Below are 22,205 nucleotides of genomic sequence, written 5' to 3'. Positions count from 1 at the left end.
GGGGGCCTTGAGCGCTGCTGCTGCTCCCCTCCCCCACCCCTTCCGGCTGCTACTGCTGCTGTTCGCTTCCCTCCCTCCCGGCCGCTGCTGTTGTTCACCTCCACCCCTCCCTCCCGCCGGCCGGCCCGCCGGCTGCCACCGCCGCCTTCCCTAAGTCAGCCAGGAGGAGTGCCTTGCCGGGCGGCAGCCGCCGGGGATTCCCACGTTTAACACGCGGGATTTCCCTCGGGGGCGCTGATTGGGCCGGCAGCAGCGGCCCGGGGATTGGCTCCCTGCCTGCCTGCCTGGCCACACGGGCCTGGGCAGCGCAGCGCTCCCCTTGGCCCCTTCCCCTGCCCTTCTTGCCAGCCAGGCTGCCGGCGAGGAGTGGCTGCCGGCGGCCGCCCCGCCTCTCCTCCTGCGCCCTGACGGCCGGCTTGCGCTCTAGGCGAAGGCCTAGTTCGCCTAGCGGGCGAGCCGGCCCTGGTCTCTCGCCAGCCGGGTCCCGGGGGGGGCAAGCCTGCACATCCCCTCCTTCGGCCAGAGCGCAGCTTCACCCCCGGGAGGTCTGGGAGGTGAGTCTGCTAATGTGCCGCCATAAACCGGAAGTCAAGAGTGTTCAAATCTTGGTTCACAATTCTAGTTGCAATTAATTCTTCTCTGTCTGATAAAAACATCGTATTATGACCTCACCAACTTCCTTCCCTCAGAGGCAGAATTTTCCCTCCATTTTTTTGTCCCTTTCTGACAGAGCAGCCCTTTTTATCTAGTTTCTTCTTCTCTGAAGATCTGTGGCTTCCCCACCCTGTCACAGTATGATATTTTGCTATTGGCTCAGCCTAGAAACCTGAGGGAAGGTTCAAGATCACCCCTTTAACTTAAATTACTGAGATGGCACGAGAGGCTTTTTTAAAAAATAACAAAATATTTTATTCAACATAGAGGGGGAAAGGTCAGGTAAAATCGGGGTAGAGTGTCTGAGGTAAATCAATAAGGAACTCTGAGGTAAATCAGTATAAGCACAGCTTTTCATACAGTCTTAGAATCTTTAAGATGAGAGGCTTTTGTTTCAGTGTTTCCTAAACACTCCAGTATACTTTCTTAACTGTCTCTTTTGGTTTCCAGAAGGCAGGGATACACTATCCAGTTCCCTTCACTAAACACACCAATACAGTTTCTTGAGTTTTACTTACTCTTCAGGTTTCAGAAGGCAGTCTCTGAACACCAGGGATCACTTCACTCTTTGAGCTATCTCCTTTTTTTTAATTGGGTAGGGAACTTACTTACTTTAATTGGGTAGGGAACTTACTTAATTACTAGATGATCTATCCCTTTTTCTGGCACAAATGGTAGTCTTCACCGATCTACCCATTCCTCCTGCCAGCCCTCCCAGTTCTCCGTCTGGGCTAAACACAAACCCTGTCAACACACAACTCTTCTCAGTCAGGGCTAGACTCAGACTGAGTTTTCTTCCGCATTCAGCTCTGAAGTCTTTCTGCTCCACTGCTAACCAATCAAATTTCTTTGAGCAGCCTGTCACTCAAGCTGTCTGGCTCTGTGAAGCCTTAACCCTTCACAAACCTTTGCATATTTACACAGCACTTCTGAGCTTCACCCCCATTTTTGATTTATTAAATTGTTTATTAATACAGTTAATACAATTCCAGAAATAAGCAGTGCCAGAAATCATAACTTATAACATCCATGCCTTGTCCACATTACAATAAGTCAAATATTCCATGTTTTGGAACCACTCCCCTCGCTTCAAGTAATTCAGTGCAACAGACTACACTTCGACAAAATTAGGTGAATTGGAGTGTGAGAAAATTAAAAAGTTCCAGGAGACAATTTTGGATCAAATATACCTAATCACAGGCTACGTAGTCCATTTCACACCAGTAGTGCTGTTTCTGAATTATTGGCAAGATGACAACGTCCCAGAACTAAGGAAAGGGCTGATTTTGCTTCTTTTAGTAGCAGCTATGACATCAATAGCTACTACATGGGAAATGTTTGAATGCCCCTACACTATCACTACTGCATCATAAGATATGGGAGAGGTTTGTGATGGAAAAAATTACTTATAAGGTGAAGCAACTCCCATGATCTTGACATGTTGCAGCTTTCATGTTTTGCACTAGGATATGTGCATGGGAATCTGGACTGCAAAGAAACCTTGCTGAGTAGCTTTCTCCGAGTAGCTATTCTTATACATCAGTGGGACCGTTCCAGGTTCACTGTCATTCTGCTTTATGATATTTATACTTCTAGATTGTATTAATCTAAAAATCAGGAAAGAAATGTCCCATCAGTCAATTAAAAACTGTTTCTAAGTGAGACATTGCAGTTCTTGTGTTGAAAGAATCATGGGTAAATGTTATTTCATCTCCTGTGCTAACTTTGTTATCTTTAAAAGCTGCAGGATATGAATCACACAAGCCATTTTTCCTAGTTGAATATTTACCACTAAATAAATAGAGTCACGGGCACTTGGGGAATATTCATCAGGTTTCCAATTGCCCGCCAAATTATAATCTGACAATAACCGATGGTCTTCGCTATTTCCTCCTTCTCGCTAATGTGTCATTTTCCAAGTATCTCTAGATAGCATCAGTAGAAACTCTGGGAAAATAAAAAGTAAACTGGATCTTTACCATTCAGTACAGTCCTGTATAAAATTTATATTTCACTGTGGCAGCCTCGGTCAGCTTTGGCAGTGGTAATCTGGAGTGGTGTTATTGTGTGTGTAAAAACCTGAGATGATTAAATGCTAATGTAGGAAATGCAAATGCTGGGGAAACTGCATTTTGATAGAGAGAGGTGTGAGACTTATAGCCTTTCAGTGAATTGTGCTGTTTGGCCTGAAAGCTCTTTCTTACCATTCCAGTGCAATCCTCAACAGATTTACAACTTTCTATGCCTATTAACTCAGTAGATTTAGAATGGTACAGCTCTTTTTAGGATTGCATTGCAAATCTTTTCTTTCTTGTTAGAGTGAGCATTCCAAGGTTCGGAATTGTTCTGAGGCTCAGGCCTAACTCAAATGAACTCTGCTATGAATAAACTTCCTTTTGATGCAACCAGTTCCTATTTTCCCCTTTTGTAGATCAGTTTCCAACTTTATCTCAGAATGGATCGTGCAGGCCAGCCCAGTATCCTCACACAGATTTATCACCCATTTTGTCTACTGGAGACTCTGATTTAGCCAGCCCATTGCTGCAGACGAATGTCCATATTGACTTCAGCGCCTTAAATCCGGATTTAGTCAAAGAAGTTGAACATGTGGTGATTGGCCCTGATAGCCTGATAGTGCATTTCAGTGAAGTGATAGGAAGAGGTAAGTGTTTCACTGGTCAAAGCAATCAGCACTTCCCCACAACTATGCATTATATGCTTTTGTGAATTTATACAAGTGAGTAACTATTGCATCCCAGCATCTGTGTAATGCAGTTTAGCATCTTGCGGTAAGGGCTTAATGTTTGGCCTTCTTGCATTACACAGATCTATATTATAGCATTTTACAGATCCCAAACATTGGGCAGGGAAGGGGTTTGTACTCTTTTTAAAAAATGTATAGAAGAAGAAAGTGTTAATATGGTTGGGCTAAGCATACTCATGAATTTCAACAGCTTGATGTTTTATGTATTCCTGTAGAGATGAAATATGTGGACTATTCTCAAGTCAGTGTCCTTGGAGCTGAAGCCCACAGAGAATGATTTTTCTCAGCATGACTCTTTTGTGTTCAAGTGATGCCAGTTCCCTGTGGGTCTAGAATTGTCATTTGTCAATAGTACTTCTGCATCTTCGAGAACTTTTCTTCTTCCTTCTCCAAAGAGCTCAGAAGGGCTTATATATACGGTTCCCAGAGCATAATTCAACCTGCTCACATCACAGCCAGGCACTTGGTGTATTTGTTGAATACCGTATCACAGGCCTTTTAAACCATTCTCTGAGAATGAGCCAATGTTTCCATTTAGAAGCATGACAAGATTCTAGTTCCTGTTCGTGAATATGCCAAGGCTTCCGGCAAAAACTACAAAGCAGAACAACCACATTTGATATGTTTCCACTGAGAGGTTCAAAGCTGACCATCCTCTTTAGATTGTAGGAGCAGCAGTTGACGTTACAACAGTAGTTTATAGCCACTAACTATTATTTTATCTGTGTCTGGTCATCTGGTCTCCAAGATCTGTTCCTTTAGCCAATTGAGGTACATTTCTGGTAGATATTTAGTGTAGTCTTGCGAATCACTATATAACTGGGAACTGAATAACACATAATACTATTCCACAACAAATTTTACTCCCTTGTCTCTCCACATCTATTTACGGTAGTCATTTTTTTAGCCTAAAATAACCTTGCATGGTTAACTAGGAAGCAATTATTACTTGGCATTAGCAACAGGATGAGTGGCTGTTTACAACAAAAGACTGTTCAAGAATACTGGCAAACATGTCTTGAAATCTATATATTCTAGCCAGTTGAGGCTGTGACACTGAAAAATAGTTTTAGTATTGTTAACTCAAGAAAATCTTGCTGGATCAGATCAAAGGTCTATGTAATTCAGCATCCTGTTTCCAATAGTAACCAATTAGATGCTTCTGGGAAGCATACAGGCACTGATGTGGCAATTGGTCTCCTCTGTTTGTTCCCACTATCTGGTATTCAGAGGTATTTTGTCTCTGAACATCATTGTTAATAGAGGCTGATATATTCACCCTTCATAAATTTGTCCAACCTCTTTTTAAAGCCATCAAGGCTAGTGGTCATCATGATATCTTGTGGCAGTGAATTCTATAAGTGTGTGAAAACACTTCCTTCCATTCATCCTGATCTACTATTAGTTGATCTGTTGTTGCCAAGCCATATATATTAGCATTGTCTGAAAGGTGACATAGTGTACAGCACTGGCCGCAGCAATTACCATCATCCAAAAGAGCCAGCTTTATTTCTGTCCCAGGCATGAGACCTACATTCTAGGGAGGATTGCAGCTTAGCTGTTACTCTAGCAGTGGCTGTTTCGAGGTGGAAACCACCTGAGAAACACAAGCTTCACCGGGCAAGGATTTTCCCCACTTTCCTGAAACATGGGGCAGGTTGCCAAATTGCAACACAGTGCTCAGGAGAGCCACAGATGGCAGGTCACAGAGCCCCAGGTGGGCCCAGCCACTGAATGAGTATCACTGTTCTACAGTGACTTGGTTAACCCATGATGGGAAATAAAGCTAATCTTATGTGTTCTTTTTGCAGGACACTTTGGGTGTGTCTATCATGGGACTTTGCTGGATACTGATGACAACAAAATTCATTGTGCTGTGAAGTCCTTGAATAGTGAGTCACAATAATCTTTTGTAGCAAATGCCTAACCGATTTCAGAGAAACCAGAGGCAATTTATACAGATGTGTAGTACAGAGCTGCGATTTCACCAGTTGAATGGGGGCCACTTTCCAGTGGGGGACTTCACCAGAGCTTGGAAAAAGCTCCACTAAGGATGTATTTGCCTTGCTGTGTCTTCTGTGAAAGAATGTTTGCATCCTTCCTTCCCCCTCTGACAAATATAAGATTAAAGGCAAGAAAGAAACTGCAGCAGTATCATTTTACATGCCACCAGGCTGTTTTATGTTTGCTTTTTATGAGTGAGGCAGTTGGAAAACAGCAGGAGCAAGTTGGCACACACCCATAATGACCCTCTCCCTGGCTTTACATTGGGATGTTTCTATTTATTGTGCCTAGCAGATAAAAAAGGAAGGGCAGTGAAATATAAAAAAGAAAAAGTGCTGGAACTTCAGATGTAAATTGTGAATATGTTCAGTATATTCTGGCAATGACAAATGTTTGGCAGAGCGAATGACATTTCCAGTTCATTTGGCTGTGGAAGTGGAGTGCTCAATCCTGTAAGAACTTCATAATTTCCCTTTCCTGAGTAGACTTGCTGTATATAATTTTGAAAGGAGCCCTTATCCAGCTTTTACAAACTATACGTTAACTGAGTTTATTGAACTTTGAATGGAGGGAATGACAGATTTGTAAGCATCCTGCAAGTTTCAGACAAGTTCTAATGTGGATGATATGAAATGTTGATACTTTTTGATTTGGTTTTGCTACTGGATTTCTCAGGGATTACAGACTTGGATGAAGTAGCCCAATTTCTGAAAGAAGGGATCATAATGAAAGATTTCACTCACCCCAATGTCCTATCACTGCTTGGAATTTGCTTGCCCAATGAAGGGTCTCCATTGGTGGTGCTTCCATACATGAAACATGGAGATCTTCGAAACTTCATTAGGAATGAGACGCACGTATGTACATTCCTGGGCCCCTTCATTGACAGTCATCCCATATATGTAACCACAGTTACGTTCACTTGAAAACATTAATTGATTGATGTCATAATTTATAAATGTGAATGTATTTATTTATTTAGTTGATTTTATACCCCACCCTCCCTGCCAAAGGAGGCTCAGGGCGGCTTACAAGGCCATTTGGCAATAAAACATTAAAACAATAACTGTAAAAACATAGTAATGTCAAAAATATAAGGTGTTATGTATGGTAGGATGGCAGGAACAATTCTAATCAGTCGCCATAGGGTCAGCGCTAGTTGTATGGCTGGTAATTTGGTTCCTGTATACATCATTTCTCCGTATAAGTGAAGAAATGTAGAACAAGCAGCCAAGATGGATTAAGGGGCCTATCTTACTCAGTTAGTGTTATTTAACCCGTTTGCTCGAACGCTTGGCGGAAGAGCTCCATCTTGCAGGCCCTGCAAAATTGTGGTAAATCCTGCGGGGCCCTGATGTCATTCAGAGAGCTCATTCCACCAAAGAGGTGCTGTTGCCAAGAAAGCTCTGGCTCTGGTCATGGTCAGCCTGATATCTTTGAGGCCAGGAAGAGTGAGGAGATTTTGAGATCTAGAATGCAGTGCTCTCTGGGGAACATATGGGGAAAGGCAGTCCCTCAGGTATGCAGGCCGCTGGCCATATAGGGCTTTATAGGTAAGAACCAGCACCTTGAAGCAAACCCGGTATGCTATAGATAGTCAGTGCAGTGCTTTCAGCACAGGTTGAATGTGTTCCCACAATGGGAGACCCAATAACAGCCTGGCTGCCGCATTCTGCATCAGAGGTAGCTTCCGGATTTGGGACATGGGCAGCCCCATGTAGTGGTCTAATCTCAAGGTGCTAGTCAATCAATAACCCAAACAAGAAAAATAGACCTCCCAGTACTAAGACAAAGAACAAGCAACTGGGGAAAAGTGGTAGAAAACCCACTAAAACACTTAGACATGTACGCAAATACAGTCACTTATATATTTAGATACTATATCAAAATTTACAAAATGTATATGCAAGGTATATTAACCATAACAATACAATATCTCAGTGCTATATAATAGAACAATGCCAATAGCAGTGTTGCTAGCCAGAACAATGATTAGAATATTGCTAATCCATTACAGGTAAGTTTTTTACAAGTTCAAGTTTCAAGTTAAGTTCAAGTTTCAAGTTTACAAAGCAGCCAGCTTTCGCTTGGTTTCGTGTCAAAACTTCATCAGAAGCAGAACAACTTATATTGTGTCATAATATTTGATAGTTTGAAATTGCACCTTTTTGATTTCTAGAAGCACCTTCTCAAGGTTTGCTACAATTACATAAGAGCATAAGAGACGCCAATGTTGGATCAGGCCCATCCAGTCCAACACTGTCACACAGTGGCCAAAAATACCAGGTGCCATCAGGAGGTCCACCAGTGGGGCCAGGATATTAGAAGCCCTTCCACTGTTGACCCCCCCCAAGCACCAAGAAGACAGAGCATCACTTGCCCCAGAGCCCCTATCTATACCTTGTGGCTAATAGCTGCAGTTTCATGGAGTGCCCACGAGTTCTTGTATTGTGAGAAAGGGAGAAAAGTACCTCTTTCTTTACCTGCTCTTTCCCATGCATAATCTTATAAACCTCGATCATGTCACCCCTCAGTCGTCTTTTCTCCAAGCTAAAGAGCCCTAAGCGCTTTAACCTTTCCTCATAGGGAAAGTGTTCCAACCCTTTTATCATTCGAGTTGCCCTTTTCTGCACTTTTTCCAAAGCTATAATATCCTTTTTAAGGTGTGGTGCCCAGAACTGCACACAGTATTCCAAATGAGGTCTCACCATTGATTTATATAGGGGCATTATTATATTGGCTGATCTGTTTTCAATACCCTTCCTAATAATCCCCAGCATAGCATTGGCCTTCTTTATTGCAGTCACACACTGTCTTGACATTTTCAGTGAGTTATCTACTACAACTCCAAGATCTCTCTCTTGATCTGTCTCTGCCAGTTCAGACCCCATCAATGTGTATTTATATTTAGGATTTTTGGCTCCAATGTGCATCACCTTGCACTTGGCCACATTGAACCCCATTTGCCATGTTGACGCCCACTCGCCCATCTTTGACAGATCCCTTTGGAGTGCCTCACAATCCTCACTGGTTTTCACCACCTTGAACAACTTTGTATCATCCGCAAATTTAGCCACTTCACTGCTTACTCCCAACTCCAAATCATTAATGAACAAGTTAAAAAGCAGTGGACCAAGTACTGATCCCTGCGGTACCCCACTGCTTACCACCCTCCACTGAGAAAATTGCCCATTTATACTCTCTGTTTTCTATTAATTAGCCAGTTTTTGATCCATAAAAAGACTTCTCCTTTTATCCCATGATTTTTGAGCTTACTTAGGAGCCTTTGATGAGGAACTTTATCAATTAGTATTGGCACTAGCCCTCAATTCCCATGAAGACTATTTTAGTGGGTTTTCTACCACTTTCCCCCCGTTTGTTGCTTGTTCCTAATCTCGAGGTCACCATCGTATGGATCACTGTTGCCAGGTCATCGCGTTCGAGGAAGGGAACCAACTGCCTAATCAGCTGAAGATGATAAAAGGCCGACTTGGCAGTGACTGCTACCTGGACTTCCATTGTCAAGGAGGCATCCAAGAGCGCTACCAAGCTCCTAACCTCCAACACTGGTACCAACAGCACCCCATCGAAGGTCGTGAGTGGGATCCCTAACCCCGAACTGCTCCGATCCGGGCACAGGACCTCCATCTTTGTCAGATTCAGTTTCAGTCGGCTCAGCCTGAGCCACCCAGCCATGGCCTGTAACACCAGGTCTAGATCTTCCGGTCTTGAGTCAGACTGGCTGCCCAACAACAGATAGAGCTGGGTGTCATCCGCATACTGGTAACATCCCAGCCCATGCCTCCAGGCAATCTGGGCAAGGGGACGCATATAGATGTTAAATAACATCGGGGAGAGAAAAGCCCCTTGTGGCACTCCACAAACCAGCAGGTGCCTTTGAAACAGCTGCTTCCCTTCTGCCACCCTTTGTCCCTGACCTTGTAGGAAAGAGGAGAGCCACTATAAGGCAGACCCCTGAATCCCAGTGCCAACAAGTGGATCAGTAACTGGTGGTTGACCATGTTGAACGCCGCCAATGGGTCTAACAACACCAGTACCACCAATCCACCCAAATCCAGATGCCTCCAGTGGTCATCCATGAGGGCAACCGGTGCCATTTCAGTCCCATGACCTGGATGAAAGCCAGACTAAAATGGGTCCAATATATTAGCATCATCCAGAAAGCTCTGCAACTGAATTGCCACCACTCTCTCAATGATCTTGCCCAAATAGGACAAGTTAGAGACTGGCCAATAGTTTGCAAAAGCCTCACAGCCAGTCTCCAATTCTCTAGCATTTGGTCTACCTTGAGGCAGAGTAGTTAGAGATTGAATTGTTCTAAATAATTGGGCTGGGCATGAGCTTGCAGAGGCAATCGAGGCCACATAGTACTCTTTTTCAGTGGCCCTGACTGCCATCTCATAGGTCCTCATAAATGACCTATAGGATGCCCTTGTAGCTTCATCACAGGCATGCTGCCATTGCCTCTCTAGCCGTCTTAGCCTCCACTTCATCAGCCATAGCTCCGGGGTAAACCATGGAGCCAGTCTGGAGCAGGGATGCAGAGGGTGCCTGGGAGCAATCTCGTCGATGGCTGCAGAAAGGCTGCAGAAAGTCTGCCACAAGCTCATCCAATGAACCGCCAGGGGACATAGGATCCCGCAGACCCATCTGAAACCATCCTGGGTCCATTTGACTCCCCGGGCAAGCTAAAATACACTCGCCGCCCAAACAGGTTTGGGGTGGTATGTTCACATGGGCATTTAAGGCATAGTGGTCCAACCATGGCACTACCTGAGCAGTAATCCCCTGCACTGTAACCCCCGCCGTGAAGATCAAATTCAGCGTGTGCCCCGCCTGATGGGTGGGAGCCATAATATATTGGGTGATTCCTAGCTCCACCATGGACGACACTAAGTCTGTTGCTTGTGTGGAGGTCGCGTCCTCAGCATGGACATTGAAGTCACTCAAGACTATTAGTCTAGGGTGCTCCACTGCCCAGCCTGATATGGTCTCCACCAGGGATGGCAGGGCATTGGCCAGTGCATTGGGCAGATGGTATACCAGCCAAATAGCCAATGTCTCCATGGCTTCCTGTATCTATGGTGGGGGCTCTTCAGTAGCAGGAGCACCCTAAAGGAGTAAGCCTCCTGGATGAGCAGAGCCACACCTCCCTCTAGTTCATGATTAGTGAAGGACCAAGAACCAGGGAGGAGCCAGTTGGGAGACAGCTACTGTCTCCCCTTCTTGCACCCAGGTCTTAGTTGTGCACGCCAGGTCCACTCTCTGCTCTATCAGGAAGTCCTGAAGGACCATGGTCTTATTATTTATGGACCTGGCGTTGCACAACACCAATGTCGGAGGAGGGTTATTTATCCCAGTCCCACTGCCTGCAACCGTTGGGATGGGACACAAGCTGGAAGGGGGTCAAGCTTTTTTGCATCTCGAGCCCCTTCCTTTATATTCATGTTTGGTCCCACTGTTGTACTTTCTCCTCCCCACGAGCACTGGAATGTCCAATCTGGTCATTGTTCTTAACTGATGGTCTCCACAGAAGCCTCAGACCAACCAGCTATATTGACTGATGGTAGTCAGTCCACTTTTACATTCCGCTTTTGAGCCTCTCTTTTCCCTGTGAAAGAATATGCAAGGCCAAGAAAATTGTTGTCAATCATCTGTGAGAATTGCTTGATTCCTTGTACTTTAATGTTGTTTTCCAGACAAGAAATTATTTCATCCTCCAGTGTTCATCAAAGCTGTTATCATTCAATACCTATTCATCTGCTAAGCTTTCTTTAGCACAAATGTCACAAAATCATTTTCCAGAATTCTTTTGTCTCCCTAATTTTTTTCCCTTTCTACTATTGACTCAGGAAGCTATCTCTAAGAGGTGGGGTCTAAGGTTAGTTACAGTAAATAGAGGACAGTGTTTACTCTACCAAGAAATATTTTTCCAGCTTTAGAATTGTCATTCATTAACTTTCTACCCAGACTGTACAGGAATGAGTTTGTGGCTTGTGCATTCCTTTTGTACACAAAAGAACATTGAAAGCTAACTGGTTTAGGAAGTCTTTGATCTAACCACAATTTGTTGTGATGGTTACATTTAAGCGGTGTACCAAATTGGTGTTGCCTGCCCACAAATTTCAAATATATCCTAGGAGCAATCTGGAAAGTTTAATGGGGTGGTAAAGTGGCCCTGGCCCTCTTTCAGCTTAGCTTCATGAGTTAGCTTCAGCTGATGTTTCTCAGTATACTTCATATGATTGTAACATACTGTCATGACCCCAGGGGGTCTCCACCTTCCGCCACCACCACCCTGGACTTATGGTCCCTGTTGTGAAGGCCCAGGGTACCCTCTCAAGCCCATGCAAAATGCCCCTTGTTTTAGCCGAGAACACACAGGCGTGATTGACCCAGGCAGAGAAAATAATTTAACAGAAGGGTTTATTAAAACAACTCTGGGGCAGGGAAAACAAGACAAGGCAAAATAAACATAAACTAACACAGCTACCTGTTCTACTTCCAGGCCCCCAGCCTACCTAGCATTCACGCTGAGCCCAGTGGAGATCTTCCTCTCTCCCAGACCAGCCTGTCCCCACAGTGAGACCAGGCCGCAGAGAGAGACCCGAAAGAACACCCTGTTTTTCCTCAGTTAACGGCTAAGACCGACCCTCCTCCCACAGTTCACAGTCTCCTCACAGAATCTGCCTCTCTGATTGGCTATAGCCCGTTGCTAAGCCTTATGGGGACTGTAGGCTGTCTGCTCAATGCCATGCAGGTCTCTCCTGGGACCAGGCCACACTAGGCCATGCTCCCAGTCCTGCACAGATCATGACACATACTAATATTGTAATTAAGTAAAGGGTGTCTTAGCTTAACCCCATTTTTTCCTCCTCTAAACTTCTCTTGAAGGTTTTCAGAAAATTGGGCTGGATATATGGAGGATTTCTGCAAATGGAAGGAGGGAAGATTTTCACCAATTCCCCCCTGTTGCGGTACACACTTCCCTTTCATGCTGTCCTCGGGAGTCTCCAGGCACTAGAAGTAGTGTTTCAGGGACATTTTGGGCTGTAGTAGGAGAGAGAGAAAGGGAGTCTCATTCTAGGTAGAGAAAGAAGTACTTTTCTCCTTTTCTCACAATACAAGAACTTGTGATAAAAGCAAAGGCATAGCTGCCTCGGGTATGTTAAAAGAGAATTGAAAATATAAATATATTGCATAAATGAATAGAACTTATCAATACTAAAAACAAAGGCTAACCTTATCACTTGAATTTTGTCAGATAAATTAATTCTGCTATATTACAATACTGTAATTGCCATTATGTTTTACAGAATCCAACAGTAAAAGATTTGATTGGCTTTGGCCTGCAAGTGGCAAAGGGGATGAAATACCTTGCAAGCAAGAAATTTGTCCATAGAGACTTGGCAGCAAGAAATTGCATGTAAGTATATGTCAACCAATTTCCATGCTATCTGTAAAATGATGTCTCGGTGAATACTGGATGAGAGAACATTCCACTTTTGTATGGCATTACTTTATTACTCATGTTGTGGAACATAGAGGTTTGCACCTGGTGGTCTCAGGACCATTGCGTTCCATGTATGTAATCGGCATTAGGGATGGGCACGAACCAAATCACAAAGCAGAATTCGTCATGAATTTTACCCAGTTCATGGTTCGCAAACTGAAGTTCCTTTTAAAGCAGTTTGTGGTGGTTCATGGATAGAGCCGAAAGCAGGAATTTAAATCCCTGCTTTCTGTTCCTGCGAAAGCCACAAAAACAGCTGAGAGGTGGGGAGGTGCTCCTGCTGCTCAGCTGTTTTGGGTTGTCTTGTGCAGTCCATTTAAACTTTAAAGGGACTGCAGTAGAAAGCCCAAAAAACTGTGGAGCAGGAAGGAGCAGGCTGCTCCCGATCGCTCAGCTGTTTTTCAGGCTTTCTGCAAACCCTGTTAAAAAGGACTGTGGTCGCCTTTCAACAGAGTTTGCGGGCAATGAACCTGTTGGGTTCGCAAACAAACCATTCAGTTCGGTTTGCGATTTGACCACAAACTGAGATGAACCACATTTTCCCGGTTCATGCCCATCCCTAATTGGTATGCCCAGTCCAGCTGAGCTTCACAAAGACTTTTAGACTTTTCTTCTGCATAGAAGTTTCCCATTGAAATTTGTTCTACATCTTTTCTGCTGTTCTAGCAACTCTGGTATAAAAACCCATCTTTCCTATGGTCTTGACTGCATTCTTTAAGACTTTCTCTATGCCCTTCCTGAAATTTCATTACTTCTGAACAATCCACAGAGGCTTTTTTGTTTTGTTTTAATTCATAGTCTTGTTTGACACCTTTTTAAAATCATGAGCTATTCTCTTGAAAATAATTATAGAGGAACTGATGAAAGCAAGGGTGGTTTCTTAGTTCTAACATAGGAATGAATGATCTTCTCATGATCCCAGAGGCAGCTTGGGATTGAGGCAGTCTAGGCAAGGACCTGTGTTTGTCTGTAATAATTTATTATTATTATTTATCTAAAACATTTCTGTGCCACCTTTCCACCGAAATAGGGTTCCTGAGGAAATGAATGTCAAAACATTATGTCAGAGACCCAAGCCGGGGTCCCCCTGGGTCACCACTCCTTCTTGCCTGAGCAGCACCCAGCCCCATGAGTCCTAAAGATTAAATGTACACAAATAAAATAGACCTTTGTCAAAATGTATAAAAGTTTATTCAGAAGTTTTTTAGAAAAGATATCACTATTCTGTACAGTCTCTATAGCTTAGCAACAAAGAAATAAAAAAGGTAACTTTTCTATTTAATGCATTTAGTACTTCGTGTTCGATTGGACACCTTCTTGCAGCATAAGAATTCAAGCAGTAGCCTAAAGCATTCTGTATGTTGCAGTCCATCATGATGTAGTATAGCATGTCAAAGCATACTAGCATGGCTTCCCTTTGGTCTGTATTCTTATTATAGCTTTTTGCCATCTGGCATCAGGTGGTCCTTTGGATCCAATCAGGAATCCCTTTTGATGGAACTTTCCAGAGGATTTCAATGTCTGCCCCTAATTCCCCCCTCCCATTTGATTATACAGCTGAGCACAGTGGCTTGTGATTAATTAATGACCTCGTTCTTAAATCCAGCCTTGAAAGAGATGATGGTATCTGCAGGAAGGCCCAAACCATGGACACCTGCAAGCCAGAGCAGACCTACTAATAAAAATGAGGGAGGAGAGCCAACAACAGTTATTGTGGGTACACGAAACAAAACAAAAAAGTATTTACCCACTGGCGACAATAACAACAGAGGGAGACAGAGGAATCTTCCTAGGTTGGGAGTTCCAAAGCTTTGGTGCCACTGAACCGTGGGGGAAACAAAAGCATGACTGTCATTCTCATGGTTCAACCATCAAATAGTTTTTCAAATACTAAACCATTACTGTCATAATTTGCCTTTTAGCTTCCTTATGCTGAATTAATTATAAACTTCATTTCTTTTTTACATTACCTCATTTCAAAGAAACAAACACCATGGAATCATGAGGGAAAACAAACAAAAGATTGTTTGATAGTTGGTTTTTATTTACATAGCTCTGCCTTAGTTTTTCTTTGACCTTGGTCATATAAGAATGTAATAAACAAAAATTATGCACAGAATCTTATTAGTGGCTGGATGATCCAACAGTTTAGTTAACACAGTGACTGATGGGTACAGTGATTAATTAATTAGCTAACATTAATTAATGGAATTTATGTTTTGGATTATTGATGTTTGATTTATATTAGCACAAGAAAGCAACTATTGCTTTGAATGTGAGGGTGTAGATTTTTTCAAGGTTTCATAAGTGTTTATGCAGCATGTCAGTCTCACAGCTCCATATTATCAATCTAGGCTGAGCACATAAAAGCATGCAGCTGCCAGTTGCCAATTATTTTATTTATTTTTATTTATTTACTTTCAATTTATATCCCGTCTTGCCGGTGTAAACTGGCTCAAGGCGGCTTACACAAGTTAAAATGGAGTAAAACTAATAAATACAATAAAATTACAATAAGAACAGTTACATAAAGTGCTAATATACAGATGGCGGGAATTTCTGTACATGGTCCAATGGGGAGAGGCCATGTCCAACGTTGTCACGTTGGGCTGTAGTATGTTCAGTTTACAAAGGTTGTCATTGGTGGCTCCTAATTGAAGACCTGGTGGAAGAGCTCCGTTTTACAGACCCTGCGGAACTGTAAAAGGTCCCGCAGGGCCCTGATGTCCTCCGGGAGCTCATTCCACTAGTGTGGAGCCACCACTGAAAAAGCCCTAGCCTTTGTAATGGCCAGCCTGGCATCTTTAATTACAAATCTTTTTATGTTTAATTACATTGAATGAGGACCTGAGATAATGGAACCGACCTCAACGAGGAAAAAGGTTTAGGCCTCTCCCCATACCATTTGTCTACAGTACATCAATTCAAAAGGAACCAATGGCACATAGCATAGTGGAGGCACTTGCAAGTTATCTGGAATTTCCTTGTTCGAATTTAATCTCAGCTCTTAAGTTTTAACTGTGGCTCACATGTGAAGATGTGAGCACTGACTCACAAAAGCCCATGTTGAAATAAATGTTGTTAGTCTACGGCACCACTAGACTTCTATTTTCTTTAAGATCCTACCTATTGGAAGCCTTACTGGTGAGCATTTGTTTGACCAGCAAGAAACTACTATACAGCTGGGCCATGACGGGCTTATGGTGGTGTGATCAACTCCATGAACCCGACATCCAGCTCAGCCCACATTCAGTGTGCTGCAGAGTGGGTTGGACTATGGTTGTCTCTTTTGATATGAGCCCACCATTGTTCCTGACCAGTTCTTCCCACATTGAGACAGGAGGTAAAATAAGAGAACATTTAACAAGACAGTAGCTAAAAACATTCATGGTGCCAGCCATACTGATAAGAATGGACATTGTCCATACTTGTCCTCACTTGCATTCCTTTCAATGTGCAGGATAATGGTTTCATAAGTCTGAGAGACTTCAAAAGACACTGGGGCATCTACTGTTAAAGATTTCCGCATATGGGTTCACTGTGGTTTTGTTGTTAAACAAGTGCAGCTGCTGTTTTAAAAATGACAATAAGAGCACAGTAGAGTTGGTATTTTTTCCTGTTTGGTATTAATATTTCACACACTACAGTAGTTCTCCAGCCTTGTTAAAAGATGATGTATCTTCAAACACTCTGGTTTCAGAGATATCATAAAGGCCCTAAAATATTCAAGGACGATGTAAATTGTGTCTTCTCAGCTCCAGATAATTTGGGGGGTGTCATTTTTTTTCTCCTAGGCTGGATGAAAAATTCACTGTCAAGGTTGCTGATTTTGGCCTCGCTCGAGATGTCTATGATAAAGAGTACTACAGCGTACACAATAAAACGGGAGCCAAACTGCCAGTAAAATGGATGGCCTTAGAAAGTTTGCAAACTCAGAAGTTCACTACAAAGTCAGATGTGGTAATGTGCCTATAATTATTTATGCTGCTCTTGCTGACTTTTCACATTTCAAGACATTCCTGGAAGTATTTAAGGGGAAAAAAGAAAGGATGTGGTAGATTAATGCAAAACATCGAATCTAAAATCAAAACAAAGCTTCAGCTCTTCTAGTTTGTAAAACAAATGAAACTAGATTTTCCACCTATTTTTCTTTTGTCTGCTTCTTAAAACTACAGATAATCCTAGCTGAGATTGTGAAATTTCTAGAACATACCCTACCTGCAAAATCAGTAATAAATTTGTGACTGATTTCAGTCACCCTCCAGTTGCATATCTGAAAGGAAAGCTTGTGCCCTAACTTTGAAGTTAGGTCAACTTAACTTGAACAAGTCCCTTTCTCTTTTCCAAGCCTAAAAGCTTTCTGTTTGAAGCAGAATTAGTCTATGTTGGACTGCTGCACAGCTGCGATCCTGTGTACACAATTTTTTATGTGCCTGTTCCATTGGCTTCTTTCTCCAGCCTGCAACTGCTTGACTGCAGTTTGAGACTGTATTTTAAAAATAACCCACCATATTTAAAAAAAATAAAATAGTGTACCATGTATATTCTACTCTTGCACAATTTTTGTTGGCATAAACACCTGCTGGAGTTCATACCTACCAAACAAGCAGCAAATGTATTTTTCAAGCCTTCTGGTTTGTTTTTTTTCTTGGCTCTTATGTTCATTGCAGCATTTCATTACCATGCTCGGAATGAAGCAGCCTGTTCTGAAAATGTTTGTTGTAAGACATTTTCTCGCCCTTAATCTCTCCAATTGTGTGATGCAGTTTTCCTTTGCTTTTGTCAGTGGTCCTTTGGAGTATTACTTTGGGAGCTGATGACAAGAGGGGCCCCACCCTACCCAGATGTCAACTCTTTTGATATCACTGTTTATTTGCTGCAAGGAAGAAGACTCCTACAGCCTGAATATTGCCCAGACCCACTGTAAGTAAATGCAAGATATTGCCAGTGATGCGACAGCTGAATCACTGTAGCCAAAGGGCTCCTGTGAAAGAGCAGAGAGACAGAGAAGGAGGGTACTATCCAGGCAACTACCTGCCCAATACGAGTGGTAGAGCAAGACCTGGCTTTTCCCTGGAGGAGCAGGTAGAACAATTGCTCAGATAGAGAAGCTAAAAGACTGGGAATCAGAAGGGAGAGGCAAGAAATGTTCTGTTTTTATAAGTCTTCTAAGCTACTTTGAGAACTTTGTAGTAGAAAAGCAGGATATAAATGTAAAAATAGTGAGCCAACCAAAAGTTTTAAAGATAAAAACTAATTTTTTTCCCCTCTTTCAACTGCAGGTACAAAGTCATGCTTAAATGTTGGCATCCCAAACCTGAACTACGGCCAGCATTCTCTGAGCTAGTTTCAGATATATCAACCATCTTCGCCACTTTCATTGGGGAACATTATGTTCACGTGAACGCTACCTATGTCAACGTGAAATGCATTGCACCTTATCCTTCTCTTCTGTCATCCCAAGACAACATTGATAGGGATTCAGATACATGACCAGATATATTTTACTATACAACCAGGGGAGGAAGAAAAACCCTCAATGATTGCCAACTACTTTTTTTGCCACCTGGTTTGTGTAAAAGCACTGTCGTGTACATCATACAAATTGCACTATTTCAAGGAGGCAATTCTACATTGCTGAAAGCTACAGCAGTCTGTACTGTCCACTGTTACCACAACATCTTATCTCTTGCCAGCTTTGTGAGCAATCCAGCTGGTGTTATAAATTATATCGTGTACAGCTGATGAATTCAGAGAGTCATCAGTAATGCAGAGTGCCAGGCACTAGAGGATGAATTATCACTATTGCTGCCTGAAGTCAGCATTTTTTGTTGTTGTTGCATAAGTGCCAAGCCAGATAATGACTATTCCAGGATTGCAAAAAAAATTCTCATCTGTATTTCATGAGATTTGCTTTGCTTGCTCTATCAGTCTTGGCTGTTCGAAAATCATTTTCTTGGTTGTCTGGGAGAATAACCACTTTTGTGATTGGTTTTAAAAACAATTTAGAATTCTGAGTCACAGTTTTATTACATGATGAAATTATTGCAGCAGCTTTACAGAATCAAAGGCACTGCAAATAGTGAATAGAATATTTCCATCCAGCATCATGGTGGAGAATGCCTATTAAACCAGTAGGCCAAAGAGTGATCATTAGCATTCCAGAATGTAGATTAAGAAATCATAGTTAAACAATTCAGAAGGTCAGAGTGGGCAGCTAGGCAGCTGAACTAGATTTAGTAGCCATGTGTATATGTGGTTCAAAGGAAGAGTTACAGCTGAAGAAACAAAAGGATGAGTTCGGCCAACTCAGAACCAAAAGAAGTGCAGCACTGTGTGATTGTTGCTCATCTGGGCAATGCCATACACAAGTGGATAGCAACATCAAGAATTGAATGTGATGCAGCTGATAGCTGTTTGTTGCATTCAGCTGGTTCTGCAGTTCTGACATGACCAAAATAAAGAGGGATTTTAAAGAGAGATGTAGGTTTTGGAACAAACACGCAACCATGCTCTTAATGTTAGATTGAGCGTCATGTTTCAATTTCTGTTCCTGTGGAATTCTGTGCATACTACTGTATAGACTGTCTGGTGTAGGCAAATAGCTAGTTTTGTTGGTGTAAATCCTTTCAAAGCATTCTATTTTTATATGGGAAAATTTTTATTTTTAATTATATATATACATACAAAGTTTGTTTAGGCCATAAAATATTGCACTGTGAATGATTCAAAAATATTTTATCAGCCTGTGATTCATAAGTAGTAAAAGATGTTCAAAAACTTTGCTCTGTAAAGACTGGAAAGGTAAAGAGTTTGTTGTAAGCCATCATCATGCCAAGTGTTAAAATTTCCCATTGCTAGAATCAAAAACACAACCCTTAAAATCTTTGAGGAGACAATGCCTACAGAGAATCCAGTTCTAAAGGAGATGAGGGACAACACCACATTAAAGGATTTATGACCAGTTTGAAGTGGCAAGCAAACTGCTTGCTGATAATATTGGATTGTATTAAATGGCCACATCCATTTCTGTGGCAAACACTTTATGTGTGCTGAGAGCAATGCTAATTGTGAACTGCCTAAGCACAAAAAAACCCTGCTATAAGCAAAGATGAAAAATGATTTTCAGAGTTAAGGAAACTTGTGATGCCAAGAGCAGTTATTTTAAACCTATGTACACAAGCTTTGAAAGAAATGGGGGAGGGGGAGGATAAACAATTATACTGTCTTTGAAAAAACATTAATGTTGTGTCTGGGATACTAGTACCTAATGTGTGATTCTTGTAGAGATTTTGATGTTCGTACATTCATATGCCTGCCAATAAGATGGATGGTACTTGAATTTATAATTGTGATGACCTAACAGACTTCTTAGTAAAAATAAAGTAAAATATTTGTATGCTAGCCATTCATGTTTCAAGCATGTGTATGTGTCTAGGTGAAAGCCGAGTTCATCCTGCAAAGATTTCTTTGTTTTTAGAGCATAATTGGATGATTACTGGCCCTTAATGTGAATGGAGGAGACAGATGCTTTTCAAACTTGAAGACAAAATGAACATAAAACCACAGGTTGCATGCAAAGGCGACCTCCTAAATGCAGAAGGCACCTGGTGCTCATGGAATGGCAGTGTTTTATCACTTTTGTTCACAATTAGGGGAATCAAAATAAGGCCTTTCTCTCATACAACTTCTTGTATGAGCTAAAGTATGACAACTTCTGTAGAATCTGCCTTTTTATTTTACAACTAGGAATAAGGCCTGCTGTGGAAATAAATACAATGAGCTCTAGAAAAAGGCTCTGGGAGAGTGCCCTTGCCTTGGGCACTCAGCGTCAATTTGCTGTGGCGACCTCAGCAGGGTATAATGACACAGAGTCCACCATTTTCTCCAGGGGAACGGATCTCTGCCATCTGAAGAGCAGTTGTAATTCTGCGTGATCCCCATCCCTCCCCTGGAGACTGGCAACAATGGTTCCCCATAAGGGAATGGCTGGTTTGGAGGGTGGAGTTTATGGCATTGTACCTGTCTGAGGTCCCACCCTTCCTGAAACCTCACCCTCTTCAGGTTCCATCTTCAGGTTCTTCAGTTTTCTCTCAAAGGCCAAAACAGGTGTGGAAAGGGCCTTTTACTGACAGAACCTGGTTGCCTATCAACAGGCACTGAGGAGAAATACAGTTGCCAGCTCTGATTAGGGAAATACCTGGAGATTTGGGGAGTGGATCCTGTGGAGGGCAGCACTGGGGGGGATGGAAGGACTCAGCAGGAGATAATGCCATAGGGTCTGCCTTCCAAAGCAGCCATTTTTTTCAGGGGAACTGATCTCTGTCATCTGGAGATCAATTGTAACAGCGGAAGATCTCCAGATCCCACCTGGAGATTGGCAACCCTAGAGGAAAGTCAGCCACACAGCAGGGGGTTGAAGAGAATGGTTTGATGGTTGCTGGCCCACCTGATTAGCCAGCTAGACCTGGTGGAGCCAAAAAGGAGAGCGAGCCGTTTTAAATTTATTCTGACAGCAAAGTGGCCAAGCTGGCAGTGGGCGGGGGAGGGGGTTATGCTGAAAGTCCTTTGGTTTTTTACTGACAGAAGCAAGCTTGGTTGCCTACCAACAGCCACTGAGGGGACAGTTAGTCACAGTTAGTCCCACACAGCAGCCAAGAGAAGTGTCTTCCTCAGGAGAGAGTCCAGCTTTCCAGGAGCCACAGCTGATTTCCTCTGGGCCAGACCCACCCTGGCGCTGCCGCCACTGCTGAAGGTCGGCGGGGGAGCCTTTAAAAGGTGCTGGGCAGCCTTCTCTGCTGTGCAGCCTGCTGAAATATCACCCTGACAAAGCGCCGGCCTTGCGGCTGAGGGAGAGGGGCCGCAAAGGGTAGCGAAGGTGAGTGCCTCCCCTGCTTGCAGTCTCGCTAGGTCTGCCTCCTTCTCCCCTGTGGAGGAGTTGCTGCTCTCTCAGCGGAGCATCCATCCCCTTCGCCGGCTCCCTCCAGACTGAGGGTGAGGCGCTGACTGCCGGTTCTGTGGGTGGGGCCAAGGCAATGCAGCCAGGGGATTGGCAGACCTTCAGAGTGGCAGCTGAGGGAGCCAAAGGCTGTGGGAGCATGTGGAATATTGAGGAAAGTGGAACACAAAAACATTTTATATATAAGGAGAGATATATTTTATTTTATGAAGTTTTTACCCTGCTTTACATCTAAACACCTCTCATAGCAGATCACAATGTATGTAAAGACAGAAACATTTACGAAAACT

The 22,205-nt window shown here is 42.9% G+C and overlaps 1 protein-coding gene across 1 annotated transcript in view; it reads left to right on the top strand.

Moving 5' to 3' along the window:
- MET (MET proto-oncogene, receptor tyrosine kinase) overlaps positions 1 to 19,179 on the top strand; it is a 112,157-nt gene extending 92,978 nt beyond the window's left edge. Inside the window, exons 15-21 of the mRNA XM_015416013.1 lie at positions 3,086 to 3,316; positions 5,230 to 5,310; positions 6,098 to 6,279; positions 12,760 to 12,869; positions 16,751 to 16,916; positions 17,743 to 17,879; positions 18,239 to 19,179. Coding sequence (XP_015271499.1) covers positions 3,086 to 3,316; positions 5,230 to 5,310; positions 6,098 to 6,279; positions 12,760 to 12,869; positions 16,751 to 16,916; positions 17,743 to 17,879; positions 18,239 to 18,449 — 1,118 coding nt within the window. The 3' untranslated portion in view covers positions 18,450 to 19,179. The remainder of the gene's footprint in view (positions 1 to 3,085; positions 3,317 to 5,229; positions 5,311 to 6,097; positions 6,280 to 12,759; positions 12,870 to 16,750; positions 16,917 to 17,742; positions 17,880 to 18,238) is intronic.
- Positions 19,180 to 22,205: the final 3,026 nt, after the last annotated feature.

This window comes from Gekko japonicus, unplaced genomic scaffold, assembly GCF_001447785.1.
Source record: "Gekko japonicus isolate JY-2015 unplaced genomic scaffold, Gekko_japonicus_V1.1 scaffold159, whole genome shotgun sequence".
NCBI classification, from domain to species: Eukaryota; Metazoa; Chordata; class Lepidosauria; order Squamata; family Gekkonidae; genus Gekko; species Gekko japonicus.
Note: the sequence above shows the minus strand (reverse complement) of the source record. Positions and strands in the feature narration are given on the sequence as shown.